Raw genomic sequence first — 21,773 nt, 5'->3', positions numbered from 1 at the left:
CGTGGTCAAACAGTACCCGAATCATCGTACAAAGGGCAACAAAAGAATAAAAAGCAAAGGAAACCTACGTCCGTTGGCACTCACGTTTCTTATACTCACTGGGCTGCGGAAACAGCGTCTCCGCCCTGTAGGCCGAGGGACCGGCCGTCGCCTCCAGGGGCAGCGAGCTGGGGTTGAAGATGCCGTGGTGGGAGGCCACGGGGAGCAGGGGTGGCGGGGCGGGGCCCCCGAACGGGGACGTGTGGTGGGCCGGGGGCAGCGTGGGGGGCAGGGGCATGCCCCCGCTGCTGCTGCCGCCCGCGCTCAGCGCCGGCGACACTCGGGGAGGGGCCGGAGACGACCGCGTCACGGACGTCGATATGGTGTTTGTAGTATTGGAGTTGCTGTGGAGAAGAAATAAGGAAAATTAAAAAGATAGGAAAATACAAATAATAAAAATCTGTCTTACGCTTAGTTTTTCCGGTTAGAAAAACTAACTTAAGTTAAACATCTTGACCTAAGGATGAAATCCTAATTGACTCACGGTGCGAGGTGTTACTAAGCTGGAAACTTATGGTTTTCAACAAAAGTTTCTAGGGTTCCAGTAAAACATGTTAAGGAGTCTAAGTGACATCCCTCGGGTGCCATACGGAGCAACGATGAATCGTTCTGAAACTTCTTCCATCACTCGTTTACTCACCCTATTTGGTGGTTTTGTTATCTGATATTCTTACATATATCTTGAAAGTTAAATCCTGCTAACCGCTTTTTGTTTGAAAAATTTCGAATTGATAAATGCTCATTTTCTTATATTAAGTAGGATTCATTAATTATATTCCAAGATTCATCCGAGAGTTTCACCCATCTGAACTTAAGTTAGTTTTTCTCACAGTTCCTTTTAAAGGATGAGGTACAAAGATAAATATCAAAAAATTAGTTAGAGATGCGAAAAGGAGGTGCTCACCCACTCCAGCACTGAGGCTTCGAGAAGACTAAACCCGCCAGGCTGCTGGCGGAAGCGTACGCGGAGGAGCCGGCAAAGGCGGCACCCATGGACGGGGCCACGCTGCTGGAGTTGCTGTGGCTCCGGCTGCCGCCCCCCTCCCTCTCCTTGTGGATGGGGGTGCTCAGCTGGCTGAGGCTCGACAGGCTGCTGTTGCTGTGGGAACTGTGCGTGTCTCTGGCCGGCACGGGAGTCGGCGTGTTCGAGTGGGACGCCGCCGCCGCCGGGGACCTGCTCCGGTGGACGTGGGAAGGTTGCGTCGTCGTCGTCGTGCCGGAAGTCCTCGCGGGGGAAGCCGGGGGCACGGCCGGCAAGGGCAGGGAGGCCGGCTGAGACATCACGGGGGAGGCGGAGACTTTTCGAGAGGTAGAGTATGGAATGCCGTACGACCGGGAGTGTCCCGGGGACGCCTGCGGCCGGAGATCCCCCGCCGCCGCGGGAGGTAGGATCGCGGGCGGGAGATGCTCCGTTTTGACCACGGCAAGGTTGGCCTTGATGCTCATGTCCAAAGCACTTTTGTGAGAGTTCTGTATGACCGGGGCGGAGAGCACCGGCGGGGAAGCGCAGAGGGGGTGGCCGTCGGCCGTCCTCTCCGCCGAGGGCTCCCTGCCGTTCGTCGGCACGACCGGGGGAGAGGCCCCCCGGTGGTGGAACTTGGATTGCGATAAAAAAATGACCCCGTCGGGCGACGAGGGCGCCTCGTGGTCCGACACGAAGTCATACACGTTGATGGCCGGCTTGCCGACGCTCTCCCTGCACGAAGGCACTGGGGGGGCTCTTTTGTGGAGGAATCTGTTGGGCGACGGCAGCTTCGCCGCGGGGACCGGCGAGGGCGGAGACGTGTCGGACACGAACTCGTAGCCGTTGTTCAAGAGTTTGTTGCTGCTGGAAGCACTTTCTTTGCCAAGGCTGAAGGGCGGCGGGGGAGAGACGGGGACGACGCCCGAGGGCGGCGAGGCAGGGGAGGCGCAGGAGACGGGGACAACCGCCGGGCTGCCGATCTGGGGCTCCCTGGGACTAGTGGATCCGACGACCATGGCGGAGGGCGTGCTTGCCGGGCTGGCACCGGCCGTCACGGCGGCCACTGCCGTCGACGGCTCGGGGTGGTGGGTGCCGTTCTGCACCGGGTGGATGGGCGGCAGCACGGGAGGAGACCGACAGCTCTGAGAATGGCCAGGATTGTTCTTCTTTGCAATAAAACTGCCTGAAAGAGCAATCACATATTCTAGTGAGTAAACACTAGTACTGTCTGCTACAGAAAATAAATGAGGAAGAACAAATAGTTGTTTATTAGAACAAAAGAAAACAAGTCAAAATTTCAACTTAGTGATTCTAAGGAATGGTCACACATTAAAATGATCGGTTGATGAGTCCCAATCGCACCATTCAAGTATCAGAATCGACGATAAACAATCACTCGCAAGCGGATCATCTGGGCCCAGCTAAGACCAGCCTAGCTGGACCCAGAGCACGTTGCTAGTCATCACACTTATATTTGTATTACTCGTACTTTTATCCTTATTTCAAACCATGTTCACAAATCCTACTTTAAGAAACCTACAAAATTCTAACATTAGTGTAAGGAGTCAAAATAATGAACAAGCAATCAATACCGGGGCTGCGGAGTCGGAAGGAAAATGGCCGACTCCGACCCCGACTTCTGGATTTTGAATTGCCAGACTCCGACTCCGGATTTTTGAAAAAATTTTTAAATTGTATTTTTTCAACTCCCTCTCTCCCTTCAGGGGAAAGGGGGAAAACCTCTAAACAGAGATTGAAATATTAATTCCTTTTTATGAAAATTTCGCATTTTGTTTTTTATTGTATGCTGAACATGCATACAACATTAGAAATTCAATTTAAAAATCAAATTTTCCAATAATTACGAGTTAAAAAGTGAGATGACTTAAAAATCCCTTTTAAAAAATTTGAAAATGATTATTTGTAATTTGCCCCCCTTTAATGTCTAACAAATAGATATTGATCAAATCGTATGCTTTCAATTTTTGAAAGCTGTAATTTGAGAGAAAAAAAGCTTTTTTTCTAAATCCAAAATCTTGAGAGGGGGTGGTTTGCCCCAGGAGACACCCATCTGGTAGGTGACAACCAAAGTTATTTTAGAGTTCATAAAAAATACAAGTACTTCAATTCTGAAAATTTTCGCAAATATATTTTAAATTATATTTCATTAATAAAATGCCAACGAAAGTAGGGCACATATACGTCAAGAGCTAACTTTACACAAAATGCGGTGGTATACAAATTTGTACGAACAGCTTTTATTATACCTATATTTCTTCTTTGCTAAATTTTTAATTTAAATTTTATTGGCTGCTTTAGAATTAACCTTAATATGAAGATTTTAAGATTAACTGCAATTATTGAGTGCTGTAATCAAGAAATCATTAACACTTATTTTGTTACATACTTTTTAGTAAGAACCAAGCTTATAGAAATAGTCTTAATAAAGAAAAAAGACGTTAGATTATTTCATCGAATCTTTTGTATTCGTGCTTTTGCGCCAGAACTTCTTTGAATTTGCCGATCACTCTTAAATGTTTCAACCTTAGCTACGGGCCTTGACTTACTAATTTGTTACGTTTCTTTTACTATTTTATGACTGAGATCAAACAATACACTAGATTTCTATTTTTATTTGAAAGTGATCACTTGAAAATGTTAGGTAAAACCGTTTGCTGACAGCTGCTATTAGTTAAGTCAAAAAGCAAGCAAACTATGGGATGGCTACAGTAAGTTCGGTAAGCATTCAGGCTAGCTGATTGCCATAATGGCAGTTATTTTCTCCTTAGTATCTTTTTATACATGTAATCGAACCAGTTGGTAGTCAGTTTTTAAAAAATGCAAGGAGAGTCAGTGAAAATGAAAGAAAAAAAGAAGCCCGGAGTCGGTTTCTAACGACTCCGACCCCTTTAGCCCAAAAGCAGTTCAACTCCGACTCCACAGCCCTGATCAATACTACATAAATTCTTGATAAATCATTTCAAATTAAATATTTCACAGAGTATATTGTGATGCTTAACAAGAGTGTGATAATAAAATTTCATACATAAATGATCATATTTTGAAATAATATTGCAGTTGAAATGGATTTATTCCTTTCTGGAGATTGTCAAGTTCAAAGGGTGTCAGATGCAAGAACCTCAATAGTCAACTTTCCACCATACAAAGAAAACAAAGTTTAAAATAGATGCATAATTTGGTGAGAATGTAGAACCTACAAAGTTAACTACTTTTCAAGTCAACCAGCAGTTAAGTCCAATATTTGATATTACATTAAATTTGAAAATGTTGAAATGCTATCAGCGTATTTTCGGCCCAGTCAAATTTAGAAACAAAATTTTTTTCCATTTTTATTTCAAAACTTTTAAAACAAAATGAACCATCAAAAAGTTATCTTTTTCAATACAACCACGAAAACTTACAGACAATCAGTGAAAGAAACAAAAATCAAAACTAGATTACGTTGAGCATTATTTCATCCAATGCATTAATCTGAACGAAACATACTTTAAATCATGAACTAAAATGTAGTTGGACTTGCATACTAATGCATCTTAAAACTGCTATTGCATAAACAAATCATGTTTTTCTATTGTTATTACATTCAAGATAAATAATTTATACTTACTGTCACTTTTACTGCTGAACAAATCACACTCAGGTTCAGAAACCTAAGGGACAAAAAAGAGAAGAGTTAAATTTTCTGTGATTCATTTAACAGCTAGTTTGAAGGATAAGCATTGAATGAATGATTTTATACATTTAGAAACAGGTAACTTGTGGTGCCAAAAGTTTGAATGAATAACAAAATCAATTTTTTATATATTTACAGCAATAACTACAAGCAAGATTCTTCTGTAAAACATACCACATTAACTTGTCTGATTTGATATAAGTGTCAGCCCCGCTTAATCGGGTAACGGATAAACGAATAAAACCTCCCGGAACCAAATATTTCCCCATAGATGCACTGTTAACAGGGTTCATACTCAATTCGGATGAAAAAATTAAATAACTTTTCTTAGACTTTTTCATGACTTTATAAAAATTTTCATGACCTCGTTAAATTAAGAGAATGGTACTACTTAATGTCAAACCTGCCAATTTTTTCGTAAGTGGGCATTAGCAAAAAATTTTTAAAAATGCCACTACCTCATCAAAGCACTTACTTGATTAAAAAAAATCAGTGCACACTGCTGAAACTAATAAACTATAATTTGTCTTTTATCATATAAACTTAAGTTACGTAAAAATATAGTGAATGCAATATACTGATGTTTAAATGTCTAATAATTTTTTAATAAATAGGGCAAAATATTAATGAATGGGACAAAAGTTAATGAGTTATTACTAAGTTTCCGATCACAAATTTACTTTTTAAAAAAATATTGCCATTTGGTGTCAACAGTGCTTCTAATCATCCATGTAGCTTAACAGTATTTTCATTCATTGAAGTAAAGTCATGTTTGTCACTAAATTCATTTTTCTGAACCAGCGATATCACAGCTGGCCACATGGGTCAATTTTGCGAGCTGCACGTTGGGCACTACTGTTTGACTATTAGAATTCCCCTATTTGTATGTTCTATCGCCTGACTGAAGTCTTCATTTTCTAAAGCTTTCACAAATTAAGATAAACTCTGACAATTACAAGTGGTTGAAATAAACTCGGATGCAATTAAATTACACTTTTTTAGTGGGCGTGGTAAAATCAAGAACATGCTAAGCTCATTACTAAAGAACATAACATAAAGGAATCTCTAAAAAAAATGGTGAATTTAAAATTAGGGATGTCCCAGCAGTAAAATCACATCACAAAAAAAGGCGGGCGAGTGTTACAGAAGCGGATGCAATAGGATTCCTAAACTCAGATTTGTTTTTGAGATCGTTCAATTTTCAAGCATTATTAGCTTTTACATGCAATACTGTTAAATCATTATAAATTTTAATTCTACTGCCTAAGACATTTTCCCATGACTTTAAATAAATTTCCATGACTTTTAATGAAAATATTAATTTTCCATGACTTTTCCTGGTCTGAAATTTAATAATTTTTTTTCCATGACTTTCCAGGATTTCCATGACTCCTAAGAACCTTGTGTTAAAGATCCCTGTTTATCATGTTCAGGACCAGAGGAAAAAGGAAGAAACACTTTCCCATCTTGTCAATCTGGAAAGGTAAATAAAATTTCCCCGCTTAATCAAATACCTTGGAACCGATGATATTCGGTGGGGCCAACATTATCTTATATATTTAAAAACTGAGCCTATGTACCTATCTATGTCTGAGTAACTTCTCTCGTAAGCCATTAAACTGACCATTGAATCAGGTATCCATGGAGTCATAATCTTCCTGTCTGTATGTTTGGCTATTTAACATAATCCTCTGATAATAATTAGCGGAGATACAGATTAAAAACTTTATTATGACACTTGGATTTTGACATAAAATCCCTGTTTTTCGAAGATTTTCCTCCATTCAATTTATTATTCAGTGCTTCATCTCAACTTTCCATAACAATGCTTCTATTAAAATTTTTAATGTGAAGAAAATCATTGAGAAGAAGGATCTGTTGCCTTTTTTTTACCAAATTTGAACAAATAAAATTCTGGGTAGAGGCTTTTCCTATAATCGGGGGATTTAAAATGTTTCCTTTTTACATTTTTTTCGCAATCTGCCGCAAAATTTGACTGATTATTATAATTATTTTCGTTCAACTCTGATTGTTAAACACGAGTCACTTGAGATAACTTTTATTTTCGAGGTAGACTGTGCAAAGCTGGGCGACGCAGTTAGTATTATAAATATTTTATGCAAACTGTACAAAAATTAGATTGCTCATTTTTGTACAGTTTCGTACAAACGTATCATTTATTTATTATTTTTTAACAGACACTTTGAGTTCTAAGCCAAAGCATCAGCCAAACTGCAATTTAGACAAAGGTAGCAAAGTTCAAGGGTCTATTGGGAAGTGGAGAATTTTAAATGCATAAATATGCCAAAAAGGAGCCACTTGTAAAAATACTGGTAAAAGCACTCACTAACTGAAAATTCTGCTTTATGAAAAAAAGGGTTAAAACCAAGGAGGAGGAAAAATATTTTAAATGTTAAAGGGCTAAAGGGTCAACTCGAGCCCATTCTTGAGAATTTTTGCATATGAATGCAGAACGTTCCCCATTCCCCTTCACCCCCTTAAAATTGAAATTTCCAAACATCCCTCCTTAGCATGCGCTTCTGTTATAAAATTAACCTGTGTTCCAAATTTCAGCTTTCTAGTCTCAGTAGTTTTGGCTGTAAGTTAATTGTTTAACTGTCAGTCAGGACAAGCTATTTTATGTGTACAGATTTTGGGGCATTTTTTTCTACCCATCATTTGAAAATCGAATAAAATGTGAAAGTACTTTTCCTCAATAATTCTACCTTCAGATAAAGGTTCAAGTCAAGATGGGTGCGATTTGGAATTATGTGGCATACTTTACCAAAAATGAACTTACCCTTTCATCACCACTCTCACTATCACACTAAAAGAACAAAAAAAGAATAAATTAGTTATTAAGAAATGATTTCAATAATCTTAATGACGAGAAAGATTAAATAAAATTAATATCAATAGTCTAAAATCTAAGCAAATGCTTTAATTCCAAAAAAAAGTAAATAATAATAATAATGAACTAATTTTACTTGAATGCAGTTCAAGTTTTAAATTGAATACAGTTGATTAACATTCAGCTGATAGATAATAAATAGCTTTGTAAGTAAATGTTTCAATTTAGGAAAGAAAAAAAAAAACTTAACATGCACAAGTTTTGAATTGTTATTTTCTGTTTGAATTTTGAGCTTCCACTGGCGTAGACAAAATATTTCCCCCCATAATTACCATGATTACAAGAAAATGAAACTGTCTTTACTTTGAAAGATACAGCCGACTAGACTTTGTGCAATTCTTAGTTAATTTAATGGCTTATTTAAAAAAGGTGATTTTCTTCCCACACGAAGATCCTGATAAGTAAAAAAGTATTCTTACTGAAAGTTTATAGCAATTTACAAGTATAAAGAAAAACATATCACATTTGAGGCAGTGAGAAGCAAAGGGATGCAAGTGGCAAAATGAAAAATTTGGAGATAACCAGTACACATGGCAGGTGAACCACTCCTCTGCCTTGGGGCAAGAGATAGTACTAGTAGCCCTGGTAGGTTCTGCTGTATAGCATGATTTAGGAAAAAAATTCAATGAAAGTCTACCTAGGACGTAATCTTTATGCGTGTTTTACTCAAAACTTGAAAATGTCCACTTGCATTCCTTTGCTTCTCACTGCCTCATTTGCACATTGAAGAAAGTACCACATCATTTTATTTTGCAATAAATTACAGAAATAAGAAGGTTTCTCACAGTTGTTTGCTTGTTTTAAGACCATCATTTGTGAAGGATCTTAATGATTTCAATGTTTAAAGTGGAAAGGAACATAATAAAAACAGAATACAGTAAAACCTCAATAAGTAGTCAACCATTTAAGCGGTCACTCCGCTTAAGTCGTCGTTTTCCTTTGGTCCCAACAAGGTCTCATTCACAGTAATGTAAAATGATCCTCTTTTACTGGTCACCAAATTTAATTTTACTCCGGTTAACTAGTCACTCAAAAATTGTTTTCTAAAATTCTCTTTTCTTATCGGATCTTAGAAAATAGCGTTAGACTTATTTGAAATGCTGTGTGATAGTCATTTTTCCTTGAAATCTCGATTCTCACTTCTGGTGATTCAAAGCATACTTCTTGCTGCGACTCTGTCTAGTACCAATCGTATGAATCAAACTCCATCCAGCAAGATAGACAAAATTTAATACCTGGAGAACGTTTGTCAGTATTTAACATTCTTTAAAGGTACAACAGACGCGGAATTTAAATCTTGAAGCACGTTAGAAGACAGATTTATTTTCAGTAAGCAACAACTTCATCAGTCAACACTGATGGAGTGTTTTAATGAACAGTAAGTACATTAAAATGAGTTATTATGATTAGGTAATGTATAAGTAAAAGAAAATAAAACTAGGTAACTATAATAAGTGTTTTTTCCTTCTTTTTAAAGTTTCCACTAATTTAGAGACATGGATTATACAAGCTTTTGGTTTTTCTCGCTGAATTCTACAGCTATTCATGAAAGTACTTGTGAGAAGTTTTTTTTTCCCTTTCTTACTTCCCACTCCACATAAGTAGTCACTCCGCATAAGTAGTCAAATTTTTTTGGTCCCTCGAGTGACGGCTTAACGAGGTTTTACTGTAATTAGAAAGGATAAGTGACAAGTAATCACATTATACTTTGCTTTAATTGTCTGGGAAAGCGAGAAAGGGACCCTCCTATATTTCATTTCTTGTAGCAAAAGCTTTGTGGCATTTGTCAAATGCAGAAAAATAATATTGTGGTCAGAAACTAAATTTTGAAATTTATTCATTGTTGACAGCAGCATCTCGTTGTAGTTAAAATGACTAAGAATGCGGTCTGCCCCTAGGTAGGTTTTATATGACTTACGACAATACATTACTTAGACATAAAAAATATTTAAAAAGTGCAAGCGTTAAAAAACTGTATTCAAAAGATGGTCCTCCATACATATTTTTTGTCAAATAAAGCACTATATTTATACATATAAGAGAGTGGCTACAAGCACAAGTCAAACATTACAGTCTCATTGCTTTTAGCAGCCATGCAGTGAAATTGCACAAGTTGGCAGCATGTCATGCTATTTTCTACTAATTGAAGTTAAATGTAAATAAAAAATCTACACAAAAATAAAAAAATGTTTTTACAAATATAGAGCTTTAGACATAAAATATCCAATCAAAGTAAGAAACCAGTCAACTCTCTCAAACGCACCACTTAGAAATCTGCATTTGACTGAAATTGAGATATAAACAAAGAAACTTAGAACTGTGAATTTTTATTAGGAATTTCAGATTGAAATTACATCAAGGATCATCAATGCCAAAAAGGAAGAATCAATTTCTATTTTAAGGTTTCATTTGCTAAAGTAAATAGTGAACGAACTTCAAAAGACTACAATTTTTTTTCGTAATAGGAATATCCTCACCACTTAATTCAATGAATGTAATGGAAATTAAAAGATAAAATCAGGACTAAATATTTACTTTGTTGAAACAGATGTTTCATTGTACTGGTATTCGGATTTCACAGAATTTGCTGTAGCCATCTGACATCATTATCTATTATTTCAAAGACCGATCTCATTATGTTTACATTTTATTTGAGCATACCTGCATCCATTGGGTTAGGGACGATACTGCCGTAGACAGGTAAACAGCAGTTTACTCAGAAATGAGTTTTTTGAGATATTTGAAGAATTGCGTTTTGGAATAAATATACTAACATTATGGAAATGTTGAAGTTCAATGTTTTTTTCACGCTATTAATTTTTTCAACGGAAACTAAACAAGCAAGCAATAAAGCTAACGTACAATAGATGATAAAAAATGAAAAATTTGTAGTTACTGTCCTTTACCTGCCCACAGAAGTATATGGTACTATGAGGCAGTGAGAAGCAAAAGGATGCAAGTGCCCAAATGAAAAATTTGGAGATACGCAGTACAAATGGTAGGTGAACCTCTATGCTTGTCTTGGGGCAAGTGATAGCACTAGTAGCCCTGGTAGGTTCTGTTACACAGAATTGTTTAGAAAAATATTTCAATGAAACCCTAACTAGGACTTTAAATGCGTTTTACTCAAAACTTGAAAATGTCCACATACATCCCTTTGCTTCTCACTACTTCATAGAGTGAAGCTATAAGTTAAAACATGTGTCATTAACCCAACCAAGAATTGCCTGAAAATTGTTAAAACAAACAAAGGGCACGAACTAAAATTCATTTTGAAAAAATCCAACTGCTTCTTCAGATACTATAGTATTGGTGTCATTTTCTTACGTGCCAGTTAACTTGAAAACAATGATGAAAGTTTTGCAACGTAACATTACAAATTGTGTACACCAATCATTGACCAAAAATCCAAATTGTGTTTTCCCAAGCTGTGTATTTGAGAGAGTTGACTATGACAAGTTTGTGCATAAAAATAATAAGTGAAATAATCCATAAAACAATTGTACAAAGCATCATTTTTACCAAATAGCCTCTCTCTAAGCTGGCGTGACTGCTGGCCTGTAAAAAAAAAAATTATTAATACATAACATTAACTCAAAATGATACATTAAGCAATTTAAAAAATACAGTCAAAGTAGTAAACGGCACATGCGTTGCCCAAGACGTCATTACTTCGGGAAAATACCTGATGTCAATCTTTCTAGAACAAATGATGTCCCTTGTACATGCTTCGGGATTGACCACTGAGGTTCACCGATCAGGTAGCGTTGGTATGCTAATGTGATTCGGAGATGTGGTTTTTATCAGTTGATAGCTCACTTCTTCTTGCACAGCCTCAACGCGTTGTCTTGAATTCAGGCAAGCCAACTTGCTGTTTGTTCAGCGAGCTTCAGCTGTTTGCCATTTTGTTTTTAAGTTATATTAGTTATCCATTGAAGACTTTGTTCCTTTATGAACGAAAGTCGGGTCATTAGGGATTTAAATTAACTTATTTATCTAGGTCCATTGGGTAATTGCAAATGCTGTTATATTTTTATTTACTTATGTTATAGCCATTTATGGTTTATCTAGTAATAACTAATTGCTGTTAATTATACTTTTTGTCTTCAGTCATATATCTTGATTCATGATCTCGAATTTACACTCCGCTAAATATATCGCTCGTATGGAAGAAGAGTGCCACATTACGAAATTCTTAATTTTCTTTTTGCTTAAAGGCCGTCAAAGGACGTTATCTTCTTTGGAAAAAAATGACAGATTTTTTGCTCTAATATTAACCACTGGAGAGCACAGCAAACTTACTTTTCATGACGCAAATTGCCGGAAGAGTTCAATTTCAAACGCTTCTCCTGTAAAGTTTCATTTCTTCGTATTGTGGCACTCTTCTTCCAAATGAGTGATATTATGTTGTTTGAGTAAGATTTCATTTAAATCATACCTTCCCATCCAACAGAACAGAAACTTACAGATTAGCTACAGAGCTGAAAATGAGCACATTTGTTCCTGAGACATGCTGGTACATGATGCACATGTTCGTTGCGATATGCGCGCAAACTACGGATGTCTAAAACAAAACGGACCTTGCTTGAAAAACACGCCTCGTATTTACTCCCAATTAGTGGTTTCAATTAATGTGCATAACCAATTATCCAAGAGTGTTACATTAAAATTATATTGCATTTAAATTAGGTAAACAACTTTTGGAGCACTTTTAATTGTATATTGTACCACTACTGGACAAATATTAACAGTTTTCAACTATTGAATAGCTACTAGAGATTTCTTTTAGAAATTAGAGGTGGGAATAGAACCAACAATAAAGTGCACGTTTAAGAAACTAATATGAATATTAAGGTAAAGGTACATTTATATGTAATAGGAAATTAGGATCATACATAATTAAACTAAAACACAAGAATGGTTTAAAATATTGTGATAATGGCATAGCTGCCAACATAGAAAGCTAAAAATAAGGGAGACTTTATTTGCAAAATTAAGGAGACTTTGCATGAATAAATTCAATTACAGAAACTAAAGAGCAAAAAATGATTATAAAAACATAATCAGAGTTTTTTAAATTAAGGACTCGAAAATCGGACATCATTACTCTTTTGAAGTTTAAAAAATTGCAAATTTTAGGTTTGGTAAAAATGCTTAAAAATAAGACAAAAGTTGCTTTATCTTAAATGATAATAAACACCTCTTGCAAGATGTAAACATTCAGGAAGTTCAGAGAAAATTTTAGAACCTTTTACCGCATTTACGGGAAGTAAAAAGGAAAATGAAACAAACGAGTTGACAAGTTACTTGACACATACAATTTTAATCCTGGTGTAAGAAACGGTTTCATTTTTGCGTTTGCGATTGTTTTACCATAGGGCTTTTCCCCAGAAATTCTACTCACTGAAAAACCCTTTTTCAGGGAAATTTGTTGTTTAAATGAAAGTTCAGGATACATTTACAGTAGCAACTCGTTTATCCGGATCAAATTTGTTGGTCAGGGGTGATAGGGACTTAAGTAAAATTTTCTAAAGACAGTGTGGAATTTTCGAAAACCATGAGGAAGCTCCCCCTATTCCCACCCATATTAAAACTCTTCAAATATGCATACAAAAATCATTGGAAAAAAAACATTTAAAAAGTTTTTTGTTTTTCAGTTTTGGAATGTGTTGTCAGCCCAAAATGTTTGGAATGTTCCGATCACAAACACTCCTATAATAATATTATATTTACTTAAATACTAATTTTAAATTATGATTGCAAGAATGGAACTGTAAACACGCCAAATATCTGGTTTTTGTTTCAATTAAATGTACAACTCCAGCATACAACGCACGATTAAGTATAATACTAATTTAACAAACAATATAGCGCACTTGGAGTGACAGTCCGACACCACTGCAACTGAACTATAAATGATAAAGAATTTGCGAGAAACTACGCTACGTAGTTTTATTACAAAGCATCATTTTTTGCTATAATAAAAGTCGGCTTATTTAAGAATGTATTTTGCTTTTTACCCGGATTATCGTTTATCCGGATTGCCTTTGGTCCAAGTTAGTCTGGGTAAACGAGGTTGTACTGTGCTTCATTAGGGGGTTCGAGAAGTTCAAAATACTGACACACAATCAATTACATGTACAATATGGGACCACAACCTTTCCAGATTTTTGATTGTCACTCAAAAACAAGTAAAAACTCTCCTGTCATGTGGTATTTGTCCCGTTTCTCCTGATTTCACTAAATTTATTATATTTTGTGATCAATCTGAATAAAAGTATACTTCATTATGCAAAAACAAAAAAAAGGAGATAAATTGCAGCAACGTACATAGTCTGCCAGTGTTGTTTTTTTATCATTATGCAATGTGCTGATCAATTCAATAAATAAATAATATTTTTAAGAGAAAAAATTTTTTGTACTTTTGTTCAGTAGGCTTTGTATTGCCTATGTATGAGAAGAAAAAAAAAATCACAATCCGAAAGTGGATGTTGAAAGATTGCTGAACAATTACAGCAAAATGATTGTTTACGCATAACGCATGACATTGACAAAACGTTTTTAAAACAAGGCAAAACAGAAAGTGTTGTTTTCAACAAGCATTTGCCGAACGTTACCAGTTTGAAATTTTTTTAAACAGAATATATATATATAATATATATATATATATAATATATATATATATATATATATATATATATATATATATATATATATATATATATATATATATATATTTATTTATTTATTTATTTATTTTATAATTTTTTTTCTGTAGATATTAAAGGAAAAAAAATCTTGATTTTGGGTCTTCCGGATTTTGGGATTTCAAATTGAGGTCTCATACTGTACCAAGAATTTCAAGAAGTTACTCACATCACTGAGTCTGTCCCTCGACGTACTTCTGGGAGTCTCGAGTAATTCTTCACCGGGTCTCGAGCTCTCGTCGTTCGTCAGAGAACACTCTTTGAAGTTGTTGTGGGACTGCAAAAGAAAAGGAATTGATATTCAACATGATTGAAAGTTATCAAAGAATTAAAAAATATTTGAGGAAGAGATCAAGAAAGAAATAAAGGTACTTTTCTTTTCTAAAGTGTTCCCAACACTTAGCAAATCTTATTCACTTTATTAATTGTTGCCGTGATTGTTCTAAATTATATAGAAACTATCAGGTTCAGTGTTTTTTTCTGCCAGGAAATTACAGGGTTCATTATTTTGCTTTATTAATGGATTTGTAAACAAAATAAGTTCTTAGACAAGACTAAACATTCCACCAAAATGAATATTAATGTGCTAAATATTTGAGTTCAGCCATTAAAAAGTTACATTCTGCCAAATAAACATGAAAATTGTCAATTTTACCAATGAAATAAAACGGCGTTAAAAGCTCTATTTAAACGTGAAAATATATGTTGAATAAATCTTTCAAGTTATTGTAAAGAATTAAAGTTCCAAGAGATAGGAATGGTCAGAGGGAAAGAACCAAAAATTTTGCGCCCCCCCCCCCTTTCTCTGAAAAAGTTTATTTTTGATCAGAAAAAATTTAAATTTCTGGTACAAATTTATGTGTTCAGATATTTATAATACATAAACTCTGATTATCAGGGATGTCCACCCCCGCCCCAAAAAAAAGAGGAAAATACTGCTTAAAACAACACCCCCTAAAAATTTCAATAGTGCAGCCTGTGCACCCCTCCTAGGTGGGCACACCTGCTTTTTATTGTTCTTTTTTTTTTTTTACATTCATTATCCCAAACAAAAACACTAACTTCGTTAGTGCAAAGTGCAAGATAATACATGCAAAATACTGAATATATAATAATATGTACCGAAAATAAGATAATTTTCACTTGCATCAAAGCATTATATGCTACTTTTCTTATTAACACTATAAATGCATACACAGAAGATAATTAGTAGATCAATAATATCAAATAGTGGAAATGTTTAAGCAAAAATGTCATTACATTTTCCTTTATTATCCAAGTATATATGTACACACGACACACATAAAAACGTGCAATCAAAACTTTTTTCAAAAAAAAAAGAAAGAAAAAGAAACTCTCTCTTTAAATTCTAAATTAACAAAAAAAAGAGTCCACAAATTTAATTGAAACATTTATAAAAACTACATTTTACATATAATTAATGGGTGACTGAAAATATGACTAATGCAGATAATTTTTGGTGTTGTACTTTTTTTTTTAAACTTTCATCTATATTTCTGTTAAAACGAAAAATTAACATCAGTTCTACCTATCTTTAAATATTGAAAACTTTTTATGTTTTCTAAAAATTTACAGCTTTTAAATACATTTTAAATAGTGAAAATTTTCCATTTTTTTCCAGAAACAAACTGGGAAAACTTTTTTTCCCTCCCAGGAATTTTACATCTTTGCAAGATTCACCAAGATATAAAATTAAAATATGTTTATTTTCTGTTAGTAAACTAGTCGCCAAGTGCTGTAAAAACAATTGCAGTACTTAAAACGTAAAAGCAACGAAATGAGAATAAAGTCCTGAATTAAAAGTCTTGCAGCTGAGTAAAAACCTAACAAAATTTCCTGCTAAGAACCAACTTTGCCGAAAACTAACTTTATTATCGCAAAAAAAGAAAACGTGTATTTGTTTAGGTTTCTCTCACGAGATGGCGCTACATGTGTACACGACAAATTCATGACAAGGTGAATAATTTTTTGCTCGACTGGTTCGATGACCTACTGTTTCTCAGTTTCGTTGCTGATTGAGTAATGGGCCGGGGGGCCTCCCACCCCCCAAAGCTTTGGGAGATTAATGCCCTGGCATGCAGGTGGGCGTGGTTTTTGCAATCAAATTAATTTTCATCGATAAAATTTACCAATCCACTGAAAAATACGAAATGACAGGCCCAATGAAACGATAAAACATAAAAAACAAAACTGCACTAAAAAAAAAAAAGAAAAAGAATAGTTACAATAAAACATAACAGAGTAACTAATAAAAGCAATGATAAACGTCTTCAATTACTGAAATATAGCAAAATATTTTTTTCCGATTAAAATTTGAAAATCACATAAATATGAAAAAGTGATTTTGAATATTACTAAGAAACAATTCCGCCTATGGCGTTCGTTTTGGGCGTTGCACTTTGGGGGGGGGGGGGGGAGCTGAGCAGTACATTAATTAATCCCCCTCCTTTTTTTTTTTTTTTTTTTTTTTTTTTTTGCAGCCACACGCCTCTAACTTGATCTCCTTTAACTGTTAATCTACTCACGAAAGGAATAATTAGAATCTGCCGGCAAGCGTTCCGAATTTTCGGTGCGAGGGAATCATTACTGAGAGGTTAGGCGATCGAAGTTCACCGAAAATTTCGGTACCTCTGGGTCGCCTCTCAATTCGCCTTTGTTCTCGAGTAGATAAGGCAGACGCAATGACAAATACATTTCTTCGATCCAACAAAATTCTTCGTACCGGGACTTCCAGCTATGCAATAAGCCCCACCACTAACCTTGTTATTGAGGAGGATATTTTTCTTCTTGACCTTGGGTAATATGTTGTTCTTTTTCATTTTGGGCTTCTTGTCGAGTTGGGGCAAGGATTCTTCCAGCACCGGTGGATGGTCAGCAGGGCTACTGTTCCGGCGGGGCGCAGCGCCCTCTTCGGCGCTGCCCTCGCCTTCCGACACCTTCTTCTCATACTTATGTACAGTGCGCTGAAAAAGACAAAAGGCTCAGATGGCGGATAAACACACACAAAAGCTACAATATTATTTTCTGAGTCGGCAAGTTAAGTAAATGAAATTTTGATATAAACATTGAGTACATATTTAGACACATATGGAAAACTAAAATTTACACGGTTTAATAATTCAACTATCAACTTTAATTCAAGAAATTGCAGCATTCATTCGCCGAAGTGTCTGGAACCGAGTTATTGCTGTTCGCGACTCGGGCCGATTGCGTGACTTTTTAGTCTCCTCGGGGAGCCACTAGCAAGACAAACACTGAAATCGCTTATTACGAGGGATTTACATCGAATTGCGAACAAGACACTTTACGTGATCGCCGTCCATCAGTCTCCTCGAGTGATTTCGAAATTCGTTTCCAGGATGACACGACTATTTCGAGATACCGGCATCCTAATTTACGTCGAGTCCAATAACAGCAGACCGTTGTAATGCGTCAACATCGAAAGCTGTCCCGTCCCTTTTTACTTCCTTTTTCAAAAAAGGAAGTATTGTATTCGCGAAAAAATTTTCCCTCAAAAATCGGCCTTAACTTCCATTTTGCTCACCCCAAAATGAATGTTGAGATTTTTTTTCAACCCGACCACACGAGGATAAGTGCGTAAGAACGTATAGACACTCGAAATATCCATTTTGACTATCCCCGAGTTAATTACAACGAGTTTTCTCGTGACGTCCGTATGTATGTATGTCGCATGTCCTAGAAAGTTGAAATTTTTCACGTAGATTCCTAGTGGGGTCTAGTTGTGCACCTCTCCTTTTGGTTGCATTCGGATGTTTCAAAAAGGGTCTTTCACATCTCTTTGGGGGGAAATCATTGCTAATTTCCATGCAAACTCAACTGGTGTTATAATTTGACGGACACTTGGCGATATATCGTCAGTCGTTTGGTCGCCAACTTGGCGACAAATTTGGCGATTTAAAAAAAAAAAAATCTGGTTTTAATTTGGGCCACTGTTAGGGATATTTAGAGTTAACTATTGAATCACATTAAAATTGCCAATAATGGGGAAATAACATTAAATTGGTGTAAAAGGAAGTTATGTGAAAAAAACGAGTCATCAGCTCGTTTTTTTTAGTACTACTTATAAGATGATGGCACGAACTTACTTGTACATCGCTCTAATTGCACTGGACAACAAAAATACATTTTTTAATCCGATTTTGTTCCGTTTATAAGCATAATTTTCACATGAGCTTTCCTATCCGAGGCTAAGAAATCCTGGCATTCTTTTGATTTTCATACTAATTAATAAAGGTTGAATTGCTTGAACTTTATAAGTAGATTAGAACGTCTGTAATTATTGTTTAAAGAATCAGAAAACCGATTTGTCGCGTTTTAAAGTGGGAGGAGTGTTTTTTTTTTTTTTTCCCCGACTTTAGTCCTCTCTTTCACAATTTTCACTTATTTCTTTTCTTCCACTTAAATCTGATATATTTTTGCTGTATTTCTGCTCCCAAGTTCTAATTTTTATTTATTGTTTTATATTTTTGGAAGTTTGATTCGAATTTCCTTCTTTAACATATCAACGATTTTGCTTTTCTCGTAGATGTAATATTTGTTAAGAAATGTCTATTTATGTTTGGCTAACTCAGATTGGCAACGCAAGTTTTGCAAGTCTATCTGTAGAATATTTTCAACCAGTGAGAGCCTGATTGTCCAAAAGGCTCGGGACGGGAAGCTTGAGATTCCCCTCAAACATTTCAAGGGACCCAAACCCAAACATTACTGAAAAACTGCTAAAAGCTTCCAGTTTCTGTTCTTGAATGCACTTTTAAAGAAATGGCAAATATTAGAACTGGTTCGATAAAATATTTTGAAAGAATTTTAAAAAGGGAGAACACATTTTATAATGCTATTTTCGAAAGTGGGATTTGGTCCAACTTTGGGACCAGGTGTAGGAATTAGTTAACCAACGCTGGTGAGATTGGAACTTTAAACATTTGTAGAGGAATAAATAAAGCTGAAAAATTAAGGTTTCTGTTATATGCTTCAATGACTAGGAAAAATCTAAACATTTATGAGCCACTTTTGTTTTTCAGATGGCAACCTGAAAAAGAGTTACAAATTCCTTCGACTACCAGTTATTAATAGACAAAGGGGCTCTGAAAAACCCACTGTGCCAGACCTGTTAATCTCCCACTGCTTGGTTTAATATTTTTTAAACTAAATTCCCTTAATGTTACGAACTTTCTTCTAAATTCAAAAATCGTGCATTTTAATATAAAAAGAAATTGATACATTTTTTCTGGACTCTTTTTGTTTTTCTGTGCAAACAAAGAGCTTCCATAAAAAACGTAACGAGAAAATTAGTCTATTTCGCAACTACTGCGGACATGTAAGTTCACACCTTAGCACATTCCTTTTTCCTTTGTCGTAACGTCACTAAAGAAACAATCAATTTTTTTTCAAAGGTTTAATTCATGCAAAAGCTGATATTAAAACAACATAAAAAGTTCGGTTCTTTTAATCAAGTCTACTCATTCAGCAATAAAAACGCTCCGATTCGATCAGACAGTACCACTTATCTTTTCAAAATAACAATGATAGATTTTGGAAAGGAAATTAAACTTCGAACACTCTTCGAATAAAAATGCTTCTGGAGGGGAAAAAAAAAGAAAGAAGTTTAATGCATTTTGGAAACGAACTGACAGAGAAAGAAAAAGCCATCGTTGCTCGGAGAAAGAAAAAGTTTTTCGATTGCAGTTTATCCAAATAACCGGAAGATGGCACTGCATGCTATCCATAAAAAAATCTGCTGCCAAAGAAAAAGCATAAATAAATCAAGAAATGCAAGACTGGGAAAAGAATTGATCGATCGGGTCTTTTGCCCCTTCCGAGTACTTGCAAAGCAAAGGAAAAACCTTTATCGGAAATAGCTGGCCTAAACTTTAATTCCCGTTTTTATGTTTGGTAAATGCAGCTGTTTTCTGTATTTCTGATAAAACTAATAAAAGAACGCAAGGCATCGAACTTGTACCACGCTTTTTAAACTAAAAATTATCTACAACATATTAACTTGTAGTATGGAACATAATTATGTATTTTCTAGAATAAAGAAGCATTGTGAATACTAGATATCGTTTTCCAAAACGGATCCCGGGAGCAGAACACTTATTTTTTTTTTCAAAAAATAGTAAAAACCGAAAAGTTTTAAAACTGATTTTTGACACCTCAAACCTCAAACATTTGTCAATCCACTAACAGCGAACAAAACGTCTCCCGGGGTCACAAAAAAAAAAAAAAAAATACCCTACTCTTTAGACTTTACACAATCATCTTCATTACTAATAATAAAGCTCAAAGTCTGTCTGTCAGGATGTGTGGATGTTTGGATCTCTGTGACGCGCATAGCGCCTAGACCGTTCAGCCGATTTTCATGAAATTTGGCACAAAGTTAGTTTGTAGTATAGGGGTGTGCACCTCGAAGCGATTTTTCGAAAATTCGATTTTTTTCTTTTTCTATTTCAATTTTAACAACATTTTCCTGAGCAAAATTGTCATAAGATGGACGAGTAAATTACCAAGCTATCATAACGTGGATCTGTAACAAGGGTAAGCCAATTGGCGAGAAATACACCATACATTATTCGTAAATATACAGGCGAACCAAAAGACCTTTTAATTTTCCACTACGGGCAAAGCCGTGCGGGTATCACTAGCTATACCAATATAAACAGCATCCAGCCCCTGGTATTCATTTGAACGTTGGCGCCTTGAATTCATATTACGTTTCTTGGAATCACGAATTGCTATAGGACCCTACTCGTTGGGTATCTTGTATCTGCAAATGGCTCCCTTATAGTAATCGTAACGCGAAAAACACTTTTTTTTTTTTTTTTTTTTCAGACTGCGTACTTCGATAACATTAATCTTCTACTTTAATTTACTTCCGAGCGAAGGTATTCTAAACATTTCGCTTTTCAATTCATTGTTTGTATCAATGTTTATACAGTGGCTCTGATAAGTTAAAGCTTGACCTTTCTTATCGTATAATAGGGATAAGTGATTGGCACTGCATCAAGTAGAATAGCTTTCGTAGTAGTTTTGCGAAAGTATTCGAACTTTAATCCGGGGAAATAAAAAGTCTCGTTTTTCTTTCAAAAAACTAAAAGCCGGCACTGTGAAGATTAAGTTTCAACTTATCAGATCTCAGAGCCAAACTATACTTCCAATAATGCCGGATTCCCTTAATTAAAAAGAAAAAGAGAGACAGAGAAACCAGGAACAGAACCAGCCGTTTACATTGTTTTACCAAAGTCATGAAGTTTTAAGCCAATGTTCATGAAAGGAAATTTTAAAGTGGATAGAATATACTTAACTTTAATATAGTTTCGATTTTTTTTTCTTACATAACTTGGAAACGGAAGAAAGAAAACGGTATAACAATTCAGCTATCCAAACTGAAGCGTGCAACGAGGGAGAAAGTCATTAGATCTC

General features: G+C 35.6%; 1 protein-coding gene across 1 annotated transcript in view; it reads right to left on the bottom strand.

Moving 5' to 3' along the window:
* LOC129228310 (autism susceptibility gene 2 protein-like) overlaps window positions 1–21,773 on the bottom strand; it is a 361,864-nt gene that overhangs the window by 43,898 nt on the left and 296,193 nt on the right. Inside the window, exons 2-8 of the mRNA XM_054862988.1 lie at window positions 17,096–17,299; window positions 14,485–14,592; window positions 11,131–11,166; window positions 7,498–7,524; window positions 4,632–4,674; window positions 944–2,186; window positions 85–383 (exon numbers count right to left, since the gene is read on the bottom strand). Coding sequence (XP_054718963.1) covers window positions 85–383; window positions 944–2,186; window positions 4,632–4,674; window positions 7,498–7,524; window positions 11,131–11,166; window positions 14,485–14,592; window positions 17,096–17,299 — 1,960 coding nt within the window. The remainder of the gene's footprint in view (window positions 1–84; window positions 384–943; window positions 2,187–4,631; window positions 4,675–7,497; window positions 7,525–11,130; window positions 11,167–14,484; window positions 14,593–17,095; window positions 17,300–21,773) is intronic.

This window comes from Uloborus diversus, chromosome 1 (genome assembly GCF_026930045.1).
Source record: "Uloborus diversus isolate 005 chromosome 1, Udiv.v.3.1, whole genome shotgun sequence".
NCBI lineage: Eukaryota > Metazoa > Arthropoda > Arachnida > Araneae > Uloboridae > Uloborus > Uloborus diversus.
This window is presented reverse-complemented; position numbering and strand designations above follow the sequence as displayed.